Genomic DNA, 16,003 nt, shown 5'->3' on the forward strand with positions numbered 1-16,003 from the left:
ACAGAATAATTTTTTTATTTATGGTGATTGAAAGTTTTGCTGAGTATCATAATCTGGACTCATATCTGTGGTTCCTTAGTGTCTGAAAAGCCTGTGTCCAAGCCATTCTGGATTTAGAGTCTCTATTGAGAAGTCAGATAAAATTCTGATATTTCTGCATTCATATGTTACCTGGATTTTGCCTCTTGAGCCTTTAAAAGGTTTTCTTTGTTCCGTACATTTAGTATTTTCATTATTTTGTGGTGGGAAGACTTTTCTAGGTCAATTTATTTTGTGTTCTCTAAGTTTCTTATGTGCTTATAGCTATATCTTTCTTTAGGTTAGGGAAGTTATCTTCTATGATTTTGTTGGAGATATTTTCTGGGCCTTTAATCTAAGAATTTGTTTATTCCTATTATTCCTAGGTTTTGTCTTTTCATAATGTACCAAATTTCTTTGATGTTTGGTGTTAGATAATTTTTAGGTTTGGCATTTTCTTCGACCAATGTATCGATTTCTTCTATCTTATCTTCTACACCTGAGAATCTTTCTTCCATTTCATTTTTTTGTTTTGTTTTGTTTTGTTTGTTTGTTTGTTTGTTTGTTTGCTTTTTGGTGATGCTTGCATCTGTATTTCCTGTTCTCTTTCCCAGGTATTCCATGTCCAGGATTGCCTCTGCTTGTGTTTTCTTTATTTTTCTGTTTCCATTATCAGGTATAATTTTATTCATTTCATTCACCTAATTAATTATATATATATATATATATATATATGTGTGTGTGTGTGTGTGTGTGTGTGTGTGTATTCATATATGCACTTCTTCTCTAAAGGCCTTTATCAGTTTGATTGTATTTTCCTGTATTTCTTTAAGGAATTTATTTCATTTTTAATGCCTCTATCATCTTCAGAAGAGAGATTTAAAGTTATTGTCTTTCTTTTCAGGTGTGTTAAGATGTCCAGGGTGTACTTTAGTAGGTGAACTGGGTTCTGGTGTTGACATATTGACCTAGCATTTATTGTGTGTGTTCTTGTGCTTACCTTTGTCTATTTTATTTTCTCTGTTTTTAACTGCCCTGGTAGTCCCTGGTACTAACATGCCTCTGGGACTGCAGGTAGACCTTGTATTTCCTAAGGGCAGGAGGCCTCTGGTTGCCTAGGGTGGCAGTGGTATCTAACCAGGCAGAATGAACTGGTTGTTCTGGGTTGCAGCAGAACTCCAGGAATGTAGACTAAGTTCTGGCTCTGAAAGTTGAATGCAGATCTGGGATTGCAAATAGTGGTTTGGACTAGATTATGGAGCACAGAGGGATTGGCAAGAATTCATGGGTGCTGGGCTTGTTTGGGATCCAGCAGGCAGGGAATTGAGGCATGGGTATCTCACCTAGTTGACACTGGTAGCAACAGGCCTTCAGGGTGGCACACTGGCCTGGGTAATAGACTGCAGATCTGAGATTTCAGGTAGAGGTGTGAACCAGAAGATGGGTCCCAGAGGGAATGGGGCAGACCTAATAGCTCTTGGGCTTACCAGAGTCCCAGCAGATGGGGGATTAAGGAATGGTTATCTCTCCTGGTTTTCCTGGTGGCAGTTGTCCTCCAAGGAGGCATACTGAGCTATGGCCTGGTGTTTGAAACCGATCTCACATTTAAATATATAATTATTTCTCAGTGAAATAAAACCAAGCAAAATGTCTGAAACCAAGAAAGCTTAATAAAACCACACCTCAAATTAAACTGCAACAACAGAATCCACCAACGTATAATGAAATAAAAGCACACAATAGAACTGCGGAGTACATTATATGGTGTTTGTTAGAGAACAGGATTTGATCCTAAGAAACTGGAATTACAGGCAGTTGTGAGTAATCTGACAAAGGAACTTGAAAGTGAATTTAGATCCTAGTCAAGAGCATTATACAATTTAATCACTGAAACATCTCTATAGCCCCTATAACTATTTTTACAAATACTTTGCAAATATTTTTATTTTTCAGCATTATTGTTTCTGTTCATGTGTCAATGTGTATATATAAATGAAAGTGGACAACTTTCAGGCATCAGTTCTCTCCTTCCACTTTTGGTAAATCCTGGTTATTAAATTCATATTGTCAATTTTGGCAAGTTCACTTAATCATTGAGCTCTTCTTACCTGTCATGTAGTTCAAATAATCTCTAGAAATAAAAAGTCATTACATCACTACTATAGTCTATACTCTACTCGGCTTATATTTTCATATACGTTCTAAGTTTCTCTAATTAATTTTAGTTTTCTTATTTTGATCAGTATTTAAATTTTAGAATAACTTTTATAAAGAATGTTAAATTTACTGTTACAAATTTTTGTAGTAATTGCTTCATCTCACTCTAGTTCATTGTTTATAAAAATTGTGTGCTGTGGGAAAATATATAAAACATCTTAAAATAATCATGAAATTACATTATAATCAATGCAAACTATTAAAATGATTGACGGAGCCGATTTTAAACATTATCATACTCATTTGATATGGTATCAAATGAGACATTATTTATATTAGTTATGCATTATTGAGTTATTGTCATTTCTGAATATACCTTCAAATGTGGATGTTAGTGATTTTTATCTTGCTGTCAATCATAATTTTATCTATTCATTGAAGTTAATCCATTGAAACAAAATATGGTAAAGTTCAAAAATTAAACATTTTATGACTTGATGTCTGTTAATGACTAAGTGTCATTTTAGTTTTACAGGTTAAATTTTGTACCTGATAGAGGGCTAATATCCAAAATAGATGAAGAACTCCAGAAGCTAACCACCAAAAACCCAGACAACCCACTAAAAACATGGCGTATGAAACTAAATGGACAATATACAACAGTGAAAACTTGAATGACCGAGAAGCACTAAAAGAAATGTTCAAAGTCCTTAGTGATCAGGAAAGTGCAAATCAAAATGATCTTGACGTTCTACCTTAAATCAATCAGAATGATTAAGATCAAAAACTCCGATGATAGCACATGCTGGTGAGAACGTGGAGAAAGTGGAACACTCCTCCATTGTTGGTGGGATTGCAAACTGGTAGAACCAATCAAGAAATCAATCTGGTGGTTTCTTAGAAAATTGAAAATAGATGTAGTGGAAGACCCAGATACCACTCTTGGGCATATTCTCAAAAGATGTTCCACCATGCCACAGGGACACACGTTCCACTACATTCACAGCAGCCTTATTTGTGATAACCAGAAGCTGGCAACAACCCAGATATCCCTCAACAGAGGAATAGATACAGAAAAGGTGATACATTTAGATAATGAAGTACTACTCAGCTCCTAAAACAATGGCTTCATGAAATTCTTGGGCAAATGGATGGACCTATAAAATATCATCTTGAGTGAGGTAACATCTCCAAGAATCCATGCATGGTATACATGCAATATAAGCCCAAATCTATAAAATACCCAGGATACAACCCACAGGACTGAAGCAGGTTAACAAGCCAAATGTTCCAAGTGAGGAACTTCAATTCCACCTGGGAAGGAGAAGAAAGCAGTGAAGGGGAAGTAGAGGGAGGGGGAGGAACAAGGGTAGGAGATGGGGAAGAGCGTGAAAGGGGGAAACATAATCAGGTATGTGGGGTAGAAGGACAAGACTAAAGCCATGAGGGCTAGCAGAAAAAATGAAAACAGGCAACCTTGGGAGGTAAGAGGTAGGGGGAATCCTCTATAATGTACCTGAGAGGTTAAAAACTCTCAGGTAAGGACTTAAAGGGAGGGACCTTGAATGAAATGCTCTACAGTGGGGAGGGGGAAACCTGTAAAGTCCACCTCCAGTGGAGGGACAGGTCATCTGTTGGAGGGATGTGATTTCTATCCAACAGTCAAAAGCTCTGACCCAGAATTGTTTCTTCCTGAAAGAACTTCAGGAAGAACAATGGAGAAGAACATGAGAGAAAGGAGTTCCAGTGACAGGACTAAATTGGGATCCATCTCAAGGGGAAGCCTGGATCACTGACAGTGTTACCGATGCTGAGCTGTGCTTGCAGACAAGAGCCTAGCATTACTACCCTCTTAGAGGCTCAACAAACAGCTTAAAGAGTTAGATGCAGATATTAGCACCCAAAGAATGGACAAAAACCAGAGAATTCTGTGATTGAATTGGTGAATAGCTGAAAAAAGCTGAGGACAAGGGCAGACCTAAGGGAAGACCTGCAGTCTCAACTGACCTCAACCCCTGAGATCTCTCAGTCACCGAGCTACCAATCAGGCAGCCTAAATCAGTTGATATGAGGCCCCCAACACATGTATACCTGACAACGGCCTGGTCGACCTCAGTGAAAAACGATGCACCTAACCCTGGGGAGCATGATAGGGTTGGGGTGGTAGAATGGGGACATTCTTTCGGAGACAGGGGTGTGGCTGAGATGGTAAGGTATGTGGACTGGTCAGGGGGTAGACTTGGAGGGGAATGAAGTCTAGACTATAAGAAAGAATTAAAGAACATAAATAAATTAATTAATTAAAAGAAATTGGACAATTTTCAAATTATAAGTGCTACACTTAGCACTTAACTGTACAATTTTTATTCTAGTGAATTAAATTGTGTAATCATCCACTTTTTAAGTCTTCTTTGATAGACACCCATGTTACCCTTCATATAGTTTTATTATTCTACAGAATATGTATTTATGAATTGATTGGCAGCAGAGATATATTTGGTATAATATAATACACACATCAAATGGTATGAAACTTAAAGAGGAAACACTTTTCTAAATCTTGAAGGATCAGAAAGGATACATATGAGGTATTATCATAATATGCAAGTATTTATTTCTGTACATATATTGGTGTACTTTGTCTAGAAATAAAGCCCACTTCCATTTGTGATATTATGCTTGCTCACAAATTGATACACTTAAGGAATATACTGAAACAAGTATTGTGTTCACTGTTGTATGGCCAAATAAAAGGATATTCTTTCAACAGATTTCACGAAAAAATCTACTTAATGCATCCAGGTGTGTGTGCAAGAATAATAATAATAAAAAAAATGTCATTTCAACTGTTTTTATTTTTTAATTTAGAGAATTCCATAATGTACAAAGAAGAACAGGAAATAAAGAATACAAATCTGGCTAATAAAAAATAAATAAAAGAAACATTTATATAAAGTTTTGTAGCCAATCTTATTTACCTACCTGCAATTGTACATTCACTCAAAAGTGCCTATACACTAAATTGGAAAAATAAGATCGATTCTATGAAGGAACTGCAAGTTGTTTCAGTGGCAAAAACTCCCAAATTAATAGCACCATGGTCACTATGAATAAAAGTAAAGTAAATGTGATTGGTAGGGTTCATGTGATAGGACATGTAAGAAGGTCTATGGTGATTGACAGGAAAGCAGAGAACTCAGTTTTCTCTCACTGTGATCAGTTGAGATTTTCACACAACTCATAGAAATGAATGAGTTAAAAAAGCTAATGAAAATGTTGACAAAAATGATGCCACACATTGGAAAACATAATGAGTCAGGTATACAATACCATTTAAACCCTGCTCTATAGCTCCTGTTCTATCTAAAGAGTACAAAACTATACCAGTTAATCTTACGATCTTTACATTTTATGAATATTTTGTGTGATCTTATATTTTTTATTACAATCCAACCCTTCTCAGTAAGAGGGGTAAGATTTATTGTCTTCTTCATAAATTCTTATAGAGCATTTAGATGTTTGACTACCAGGAAACAATAACATTTAACTCTGTTGATCCTTTCTACTTGTTAAGCATTTTATGGATAGTAAAGAGTAAAGGTATTGAATTCTGTATGAATTTCAAAGGCAAACACTTCGTAGTCTTTTCCCTGTTCTGTGAAGAGCATCTTTTACATCTTTGTTCCTCAAGCTATAGATCAAGGGATTCAACATGGGAATAATCAGGGTGTAAAAGACTGAAGCCACTTTATCAGTGTCAAAGGAATGACTGGATTTGGGCTGCATGTACATAAATATCAAAGTCCCATAGAAGACAGTGACCACTGTTAGATGGGACCCACAGGTAGAAAAAGCCTTGCGCCTGCCCTCAGCAGAGTTCATCCTGAGAATGGCTATGAGTATGAGCAGATAGGAGACAAGAACAAGTAGAAGAGAGGAAATCAAATTAAAAGCAGATAAGAACAACATTATTACTTCAATTTCCTCTGTATTTGAGCAGACCAAAGATAACAAAGGAAGACTGTCACAGTAGAAATGACTGATGACATTGGAGCCACAGAAAGACAAAGTGAAAATCTTAGTCGTGATTAGAAGAGCAACAACTGTACAGTAAAGATAAGGGATTACTACAAGCACCCAGCATAGTCTTTTTGACATGATGACCATATAGAACAGAGGCTTACAGATGGCCACATATCTGTCATAGGACATTGCAGAGAGAATAAAAAGTTCACAAGCAATGAACAGGAGAAAGAAGGTTAACTGTGTAGCACAAAGGTTAAAGGATATTCTATTTTGATGAACGATAAAATTTGTTAACATTTTGGGTCCCACAGCTGTTGAATAACCAAGGTCTGCAGTAGCAAGGTGTCGGAGAAAGAAATACATGGGTGTTTGAAGCTTGGAGTCCACCATGGTAAGAACTATCATACCCAAGTTTCCCACCAGTGATATCAAATAGATGAGAAGGAATAAACAAAACAATGAGGGCTGTAGCCCATGGTGGTCAGTGATACCCATCAGAATGAATTCAGTTACCACTGTCCTGTTGTAATTCTCCATCCTACTTTATAAGAAAGCCTCTTCTGATTAGAGAGATCAGCATCACCTGTAGAGTTAAATGATTGTTAATTAGAGGAATTTGATTAAATGTATGATGTGTAATATAATTCTTTCAATATACAATATTCAAAATTATATATTTAATAAAGGTATCTAACATATTTGTACCTAATATTTGGTATGATGTTTAACTAATTTCCTGATTCACAATCTCAGACAGATGAAAGATAGGTATACTGTAGGTAAAAACATAACTTAAAATGGAGATTTTATATATGTGTATATATATAATTTATTGTCATGTATATTAAAATAAATTTTTAATAGTTTCAAAACTTTACTTGCCACTGTTTATTATACTTTTATAGATTTTTCATTAATCATTTCTGTAATTCAAATTCATAGTGTCATGTAATTATTTAATTTAATAACATATAAAAATTAATATACTCCTGTGAACAGCTGGGAACATTTACAAATACATCAACTCTTCTTTAGAACTGAATCATGAACTGCTTATGCTTAACAAATGGAGTCCATAAAGTGTTAAGTTGTAAAATATCTTGAATAGACATGTAAGCTCAATGTTCCAGAAAAATTACAAGTTGGTGTTGTATCAAAAATCTAAAAAGAGTATATTTACATATATCTGTGATGCATTTAAACATACTGTATACAATATCTATATGTAAATTTTGATGAATACTTCATCGAAAACTCTTTGTCATGTGTCCCAACAGATGTGCCTGTACATGTTTTGGAGAAAGGAACCAGCATTTTATGCTGTATTGCATGTACACTGCCAGTGATAACCTTCAAAATCATATGTATAAACTGTTTTTCACATTTTTAATCAGGGGTTAAACTTACCATAAAGGGGTTGTGTTCACAATTATTTGTATGCATCCTAATGGACAATATTGAACTCTTTAACTGATCTGAAATGATAAGTATACAGGCAATTAGGTCAAGCATCTTGGTGTTTATTTTCTCACTTTGTTCAAGAGTAACACTATATTGTATGCTCTATTTCAATTGATTATTGATGATTTTGTAATCATTATGGATGGCAAAAACAACTACGATTGTGACTACCCAGGTAATGGATACAGGGATATACAGTAGGACTTTGATAATTCTTAGTTGGACAAATTCTTGTTACAATACTACATGTGAATTCACAGTTGACAGATATTTGTTACTGATGCCCTGGACACACAGGAGCCCTGTGGGAGACAGACATAAATGAATGTAGTACCAACCTCTGACAATTTGGGGAGGATGTGCTGAGCTGTCCTCAGAGGATCCACGGTGGCACATTGCAGGCCTGCCTTCCTCATTCAATTATATTGGAGCCTTAATTTGTTTTTGTATCTATCAAACTAGATTTATAGACCAGAGCCTAGCATAACTGTCCTCTGAGATGCTCTACCACGCAGATGTAGAAACCCACAGACATGCATTAGACTGAGCTCTAAAAGTCTTGTGGAAGGGTTAAGGAACCTGGAGGGGATAGGGTCCCCATAAGAAGACCAACAGAGTCAACTAATCTGGGCCCTTTGGGTTCCCAGAGACCAAATCACCTACCAAAGAGCACACAAAGGCTGGACGTAGGCAACCCCACAAATATGTAGCAGATGTACAGTTTGGTCTTCGTGTGGGTCTCCCCAGAATTGAAGCATGGGCTTACTCTGACTCTATTGCCTGACTGTAGATTCTGTTTCCATAAATGGGCTGTCTTGCATGGCTTCAGTGGGAGAGTATGTCCCTAGTCCTGCTGTGATTTGAGGTACCACGGTAGGTGGGTACCGAGAGAAGAACCTTAACATTTTCAGAGATAAGGGAAAAATTGGAGAGGGATGGGCCAAGTGTGTGGGGAAGGACTAGGAGGAGGGTGAGCTGTGATCAGGATATAAAGTAAACGAATTACTTGATGGAAAAATATATCTATGTGAAGTAATTATATGGTTTTATGAATTTTTCCTAAGGATACATTTCAAAATAAGATAATGTTGATTAAATATATTTGCATATTATAGTGAAGAAATCGAAACATATAAAGATGTCTGAGCAAATTAGGAAAAAACACTTACTGGTTTAATAATCAAGATCCAATTCTCCAGAAAGAAGTGTGGTTTTATTAAAATAATTTATAATATTTGATATTCCATATATTTTACTACGGTAAACAATATTATAAATATAAAATAAAACAAATATATTTAAATAAATTACACAGATAATTTGGTGTGATTTTAATTCTTCTTGTATATTATGGTCACATCTTTTTGTTTGAGAGGGCCTTTTTGCAAATCTAATAAAAATATCATTGGAGGTAAGTTCTAAAACCGTAGTATATATATGGGAAAACATCAAATATCTCATAGATTAAAATATATAGTAGATATTATTTTGGTTGAATATTATGACCACCATAATCGACTGGATAAAAATAAATAACAAACATGACCCTTCTTTGTAAGCCTACTGGACATAATTTGTGTAATCTATCAAGAAGGAGTATAGAAAAAAATGCCTTAGAGTTTTCTGTGAAAACAGTATGTTTAATTTGTTCTACTCACTTAAATGTTGAAGGTAAGTTTCATATTTGAAAAAATGTTGCATTTAACAAGAAAATAAAACAAACATCTTGTTTCCATACTATTTGTTTATTTTTCGATACTGAAATCTTAAAAAGGAAACCGTCCAACATAAATGTCATATTTCTAAAAGGATAAATATAACTTTTTCCTGTTTATATATTGAAGAGGCTTTGAAGGAATCGAATATCTTATCAGAGTTATGCTACTGCTGAGTAGATTGCTGGGACGATTGCTCTAAAACCTCTAAATATATTGTAATTAAATGTAGAACAAATTTGTCATAATCATAACAATGGATAATAATCTATCATATGCAAATAATGCTAGAAATATCTTTGGAATGTTTACTTGGAAATTTCATTACACTGTTGAATAATTTAGAAAATAATTATGTCTACATATTTATAAAAAAAATCAATGCAATTGTTTTCATAAGTCTTGGGACAAAAATAACTAACAATTAAGAGGATACAAGAAGGAGATATGAAACCCTCAAATTTCAAATTCTGTCATTAAAAAAATCATATGTATTTAAGTCATATTACAATTAATATTAAATTATATATCTGCTATAATTTTATAAACAATAAGCAACAATTAATTTTGAGAAACGATTCTTTTAAAGCTTTTATTACCATATACAAAACCAAATTTTTTATACGTTTTTGTGAAAAAAATTAAGGAATATTAAATAAATCAGTTATTTTATTATAAACACCAATATTAAAATCTTGGTAGTATCATATTTTTGAGTAATTTTCAAAGATGCTTATAAGAGATTTTTTCATTGCATGTATTAAAAATTAGCATGAAGAAAAAATGAGCATCATACAATTGCTGCAGACGATAAAGAGAATTCAGAAAATGCAGAATTGGACTCAGAGATTAAAGGGAAAGGACAAAATATGACAATATTTGATTTCATAGATGACTATGTCACATTCTCTTACCTGTCTGAAAGCAAGTGGTTCTTAACATGGGGTTTTGGACGTCAAATTTATGTATTTTGTGAAACTACGGGAACTTTTCCCTATGGATCTTCTAAGTAAATCAGTAATCACAACTAAATGATTTGAGAGTCTAATGAGATGTCTAGAGGTTATAAACTAATTGTCAAAAAACACTACTCTTCAACTATGACTTAGTTGTTTATTAATTTATCTATTTTATAATCCAGAAAGACATCTTATATGAATCATTATCTGTAGATGTTAGGCTCTTAAAGAGATAAGTTCTCTCACATATATATTAATGTGTACTAGACAACATGTGAAAATCTACGTGTCTATTCAAGAATTAATAAATATAATATTATATTATTGGATATCAAAAAATTAAGTGTTGGGGTGGAGAGATGGCTCAGTGACTAAGAGCAATGACTGTTTTACCAGAGGTCTAGAGTTTAATTCCCAGGAACCACATGGTAGCTCATAACCATCTGTAACGAGGTGATGCCCTCTTCTGGCACACAAGTGTACATGCAGATAGAGCACTCATACAAAAAATAAATAAATCATTTTAAAAAATGAATTTGAAATGTTTGATAACTTGGATAGATTTTCAGCGAAGAATATGAATGAAATACGGCAGAGAGAGCAAAGCAAATATTGTGTAAATCATATCAAAGTAAAGAAATAATGGATATATCTTCCCAAAACAAAACCAGAAAACAAAAAAGAGAAAAAAATATTTGCTTTGATCAAAAAAGAACATGTGATGGTATATGCTGTCCATTACTTTATTCTAAATGCAATGCAATAACCTCAAGCAGAAATAGACTGAAAAATTATGGTTCAATCTGAATGGGTTTTTAAAATATTGTACTAATTAAAATCAATCAAGAAAATAAGGTCAACTTTTATAGAGCACCAATGTAGTTGGCTTAGCTTAGCTGCCTTGCGAGACAAGTTTCACAGGATTTTCAGGTTTAGTCCATGACTCTTGGGGTACAATGTGTGTTCCAGTTCCTGAAAGACAAATGCACTTCCCAGGCAATGGAGCATTCAGTCAGCTTTGTATTTCTCTTCTTGTTTTCTTTCTTTCTTTTCTTTTTTCTTTTAATTTTTTTATCTTTATTAACTTGAGTATTCCTTATTTACATTTCGATTGTTATTCCACTTCCCGGTTTCCAGGCCAACATCCCCCTAACCCCTGCCCCTCCCCATAGATATGGGCTTACCCTCCCCATCCTCCCCCCATTACCACCCTAGCCCCAACAATCACATTCACTGGGGGCTCAGTCTTGGCAGGACCAAGGGCTTCCCCTTCCACTGGTGCTCTTACTAGGCTATTCATTGCTACCTTTGAGGTTGGAGCCCAGGGTCAGTCCATGTATAGTCTTTGGGTAGTGGCTTAGTCCCTGGAAGCTCTGGTTGCTTGGCATTGTTGTTCATATGGGGTCTCGAGCCCCTTCAACCACTTCCAGTCCTTTCTCTGATTCCTTCAACAGGGGTCCCGTTCTCAGTTCAGTGGTTTGCTGTTGGCATTCGCCTATGTATTTGCTGTTCTGGCTGTGTCTCTCAGGAGAGATCTACATCAGTTTCCTGTCAGCCTGCACTTCTTTGCTTCATCCATCTTGTCTAATTGGGTGACTGTATATGTATGGGCCACATGTGGGGCAGGCTCTGAATGGGTGTTCCTTCTGCCTTTGTTCTAAACTTTGCCTCCTTATTCCCTGCCAATGGTATTCTTGTTCCTCTTTTAATGAAGGAGTGAAGCATTCACATTTTGGTCTTCCTTCTTGAGTTTCATGTGTTCTGTGCATCTAGGGTAATTCAAGCATTTGGGCTAATGGCCACTTATCAATGAGTGCATACCATGTGTGTTTTTCTGTGATTGGGTTACCTCACTCAGGACGATATTTTCGAGTTCCATCCATTTGCCTATGAATTTCATAAAGTCATTGTTTTTGATAGCTGAGTAATATTCCATTGTGTAGATGTTCAAAATCTTTAGTCGTCAGAGAAATGTAAATCATAATGAACCTGAGATTGTACTCCTAGCAATTAGAATGGCTAAGAAAAAAAATTTGAGTGATCTCACATGGTAGTGAGGGTGAGGAGAAGGCGGAACACTCTTCCATTACTGGTAGGATTATAAACTGGTACAACCACTCAGGAAATAAATTTGGTGCTTCCTAGAACATTGGAAATAGTTCTACCTGAAACCTCAGCTATACCTCTCTTTAGCATATACCCAAAAGATGTTTCATCACACCACAAGGACACTTGCTGTGCCATGCTTATAGCATCGTGCTTTGTAATAGTCAGAAGCTGGAAATAACCCAGTTGTTCCTCCATCAAAGAATGGATACAGAAAATGTGGTTCATTTACCCAAAAGTATACTACCCACCAATTAAAATGATGACATCATGAATTTTGCAGACAATTGGATGGAACCTTAAAATATCTTCTTGAGTGATGTAATTCAGACCCAAAACAACATGCATGGTATATACACACTGATAATTGGATATTAGACAAAAATTTAGAAAACCTAGGATAAAACCTACAGAGTATAAGAAGTGTAAGAAGCAGAAATTCAAGTGAGGATTCCTCAATCCTACCTTGAAGAGAGAAGGAAATAATCATGAGGCAAAGGGAGGGAGGGACCTGGATAGGAAAAGGGAGGCATAAGGAGATTGAGGGGAAAATGAGTGCAGGTTCAGATATGGGGGGATGAGACTGGAGAGAAGCCCCAGTGGCCAAGTGAATGAAAGGAAAAAAGGAGACTCCAGGAGTGAGAGGGGTAGGGAACCTTCTAGAAAGTATCAGAGACCCAGAAGTTGAGAAAATCTATGGACTCATAGGGGATGACCTTAGTCAAAATGACCAATATAGGGGAAAGGGAACTCAAAGAGTCCACCTTCAGTAGATAGACTGGGCCTCAAGTGTAGGGACAGTTAATAGACCATAGTCAAAATTCCTGACCCAGAATTGTTCCTGTCTAAAAGAACTGCAGGGACAGAAATGGAGAAGTGACTGAAGGAAAGGCAGTACAGTGACCTGCCCAACTTGGAATACATCGTATTTGGGCGTTGGGGTGTACACCAAGATTTGCTACTATTTCTGATGCTATTATATGCTTACAGATGGGAGCCTGGCATGGCTGTCCTCTGAGAGCCCTACCAGCAGCTGACTGAGATAGAAGCAAATATTTACACCCACTCATTGAACTGAAGTTGAATTAGGGGAAAGATTAAAGAAGCTGAAAGGGAAAGTGACCGCATAGGAAGACCAGCAGTCTCACCTAACCCAAACCCCATGGAGCTCTCAGAAACTGAACCATCAACCATAAGCATATATGGGGTGGTCTGAGGTCTCTGGTACATATGTAGCAGAGGTCTGCCTGGTCTGTACTCAGTGAGAGATGTACTTAATCCTTGAGATACTTGAGGCCCTATGGAAGAGAGAGGCCTGATTGAGTGGGGAGCACCCTCTAGGAGGCAAGGGGGGGGAGGAATGGGATGAGAAACTATGGGAGGTGGGATTGAGGTGGGCAATAAATGGAATGTAAATAAATAAAATAATTTAAATTAAAAAAGAAAAATTAAAAAATTTAGATCAATAAATCCATGATGACTTGTCCTGTCAAATAATTTTTCAAATATGATTGTTATTTTTCTCCCTAGAGGTAAAAAAGAATATTCAAGCTATTGGCGAATTTTTAAATATTAATTTGGTTTTATAAGTATTAATATTAACAGAAATAGAGTACTATGTTAATTTTGTATTAGCTGTATGGTTTTCAAGCTAGAGATGTGGTTCTGGAAGTGCTCAATTATCTGTTATGCATGCCCAAAGACTTGGTTCAATCTTTACCCCAAGGATATCAAGGCATGATTAGATACATAGGTTATAAATAACATTATTTGCTAGTAATATTTTACTGTGATAAAGAATTTCTTTGCGATTAAAACAGAGACAGAAGTAACACCCATTCAGAGCCTGCCCCACATGTGGCCCATACATATACAGCCACCCAATTAGACAAGACGGATGAAGCAAAGAAGTGCAGGCAGACAGGAGCTGGATGTAGATCTCTCCTGAGAGACACAGCCAGAATACAGCAAATACAGAGGCGAATGCCAGCAGCAAACCACTGATCTGAGAACAGGACCCCCATTGAAGGAATCAGAGAAAGAACTGGAAAGCTTGAAGGGGCTCGAGACCCCATATGAACAACAATGCCAAGCAACCAGAGCTTCCAGGGACTAAGCCACTACCTAAAGACTATACATGGACTGACCCTGAACTCTGACCTCATAGGTAGCATTGAATATCCTAGTAAGATCACCAGTGGAAGGGGAAGCCCTGGGTCCTGCTAAGACTGAACCCCCAGTGAACATGATTGTTGGGGGGAGGGCGGCAATGGGGGGAGAATGGGGAGGGGAACACCCATAAAGAAGGGGAGGGGGAGGGGTTAGGCCTGTAAACTGGGAAAGGGAATAACACTCGAAATGTAAATAAGAAATACTCAAGTTAATAAAAAAAAAGAATATTAGAAAAAATACGAAAAAAAAGAATTTCTTTGCCACAAAAACATATTTTAGTTTAATTCAGCACCATTTAGCTGATATTGTGTTTATTTAAGTTTTATTGTATATCTATAGTTCAATGTAAAACAAACTTAAAGTGTTTCATTCATTAGTGCTACTAATATCTCATTTTAAAATCATCTTTTATATCCTAGATTGGCCTCAAATAACTGTGTTTCAAAGGCTTGTCTTGAAGTTGTTATCTTTCTGCCATCACTTTATAAGGTATGCTTTTCATTAGATGGTCAAATCTTAGCATCTGACTTTTAAACAGATATTACATTTGTACATAAACTAAACATAATCTACACATTACAGAGTAATGGGGAGTAGGGAGTTATGATTAACCTAGTAATAGGAGAAGAGCAAAATAATGATGCTTGCCTAGAGAACTCAATTTATCTACTACATGCAGTCTATTCACTCAAATATATATATATATATATATATATTTGAAACAGATACTTATATACATTTATACAAATATACATATATACATATATACATATATATATATACATATATATATATATACACGCACACACCACTCACACATACACACACCACACTCACACACACACACACACCACACACACAAACACACATACACATATACATACACATATACATATAAACTCTTAATTAGGCAAATTTAAATGATAGATTAAAACTAATTTGTGTATAATCAATAAATGCATTAAGCTAATATATACCATTGGACTCATATATAATGCAAGGAACAAGGAGAGATCAGGGCATTGTGCCTGGTTGCAATAGGGGTAGACAAGTACATTAATATAAATGTGGTTTTAATATCTAAGCAGTATATTTCACTTCTTCATATAATGCTCAAGTTTTCTTTTAAGTGAGCTAATAGATGTGTAAAAATGTTAAAATGAAAGGAGTGGGTCTATAGAAAATAAAACAGAGACATGTTTTTATTGAATAATTTATTATAATATTCAAAATACAATAGCCATTTAAATCTTTCTAACAATTCTTATTCTTCTCACTCACACACAGAATTTATTCCTCTTAAAGAGTATATCTTCTGCTTTCCTTTGATGGCTACTTGTTTCACTGTTTCTATTGTTAGATTACATAACTTTTAACAATATAAAAATT

At 35.6% G+C, this 16,003-nt stretch overlaps 1 protein-coding gene across 1 annotated transcript; it reads right to left on the reverse strand.

Moving 5' to 3' along the window:
- Positions 1-5,796: 5,796 nt before the first annotated feature.
- LOC116900294 (olfactory receptor 8K3-like) lies at positions 5,797-6,738 on the reverse strand. The gene has a single exon (XM_032902050.1). The coding sequence runs from the start codon at positions 6,736-6,738 to the stop codon at positions 5,797-5,799; it is 942 nt and encodes a 313-aa protein (XP_032757941.1).
- Positions 6,739-16,003: the final 9,265 nt, after the last annotated feature.

This window comes from Rattus rattus, chromosome 5 (genome assembly GCF_011064425.1).
Source record: "Rattus rattus isolate New Zealand chromosome 5, Rrattus_CSIRO_v1, whole genome shotgun sequence".
Classification (NCBI taxonomy): Eukaryota; Metazoa; Chordata; class Mammalia; order Rodentia; family Muridae; genus Rattus; species Rattus rattus.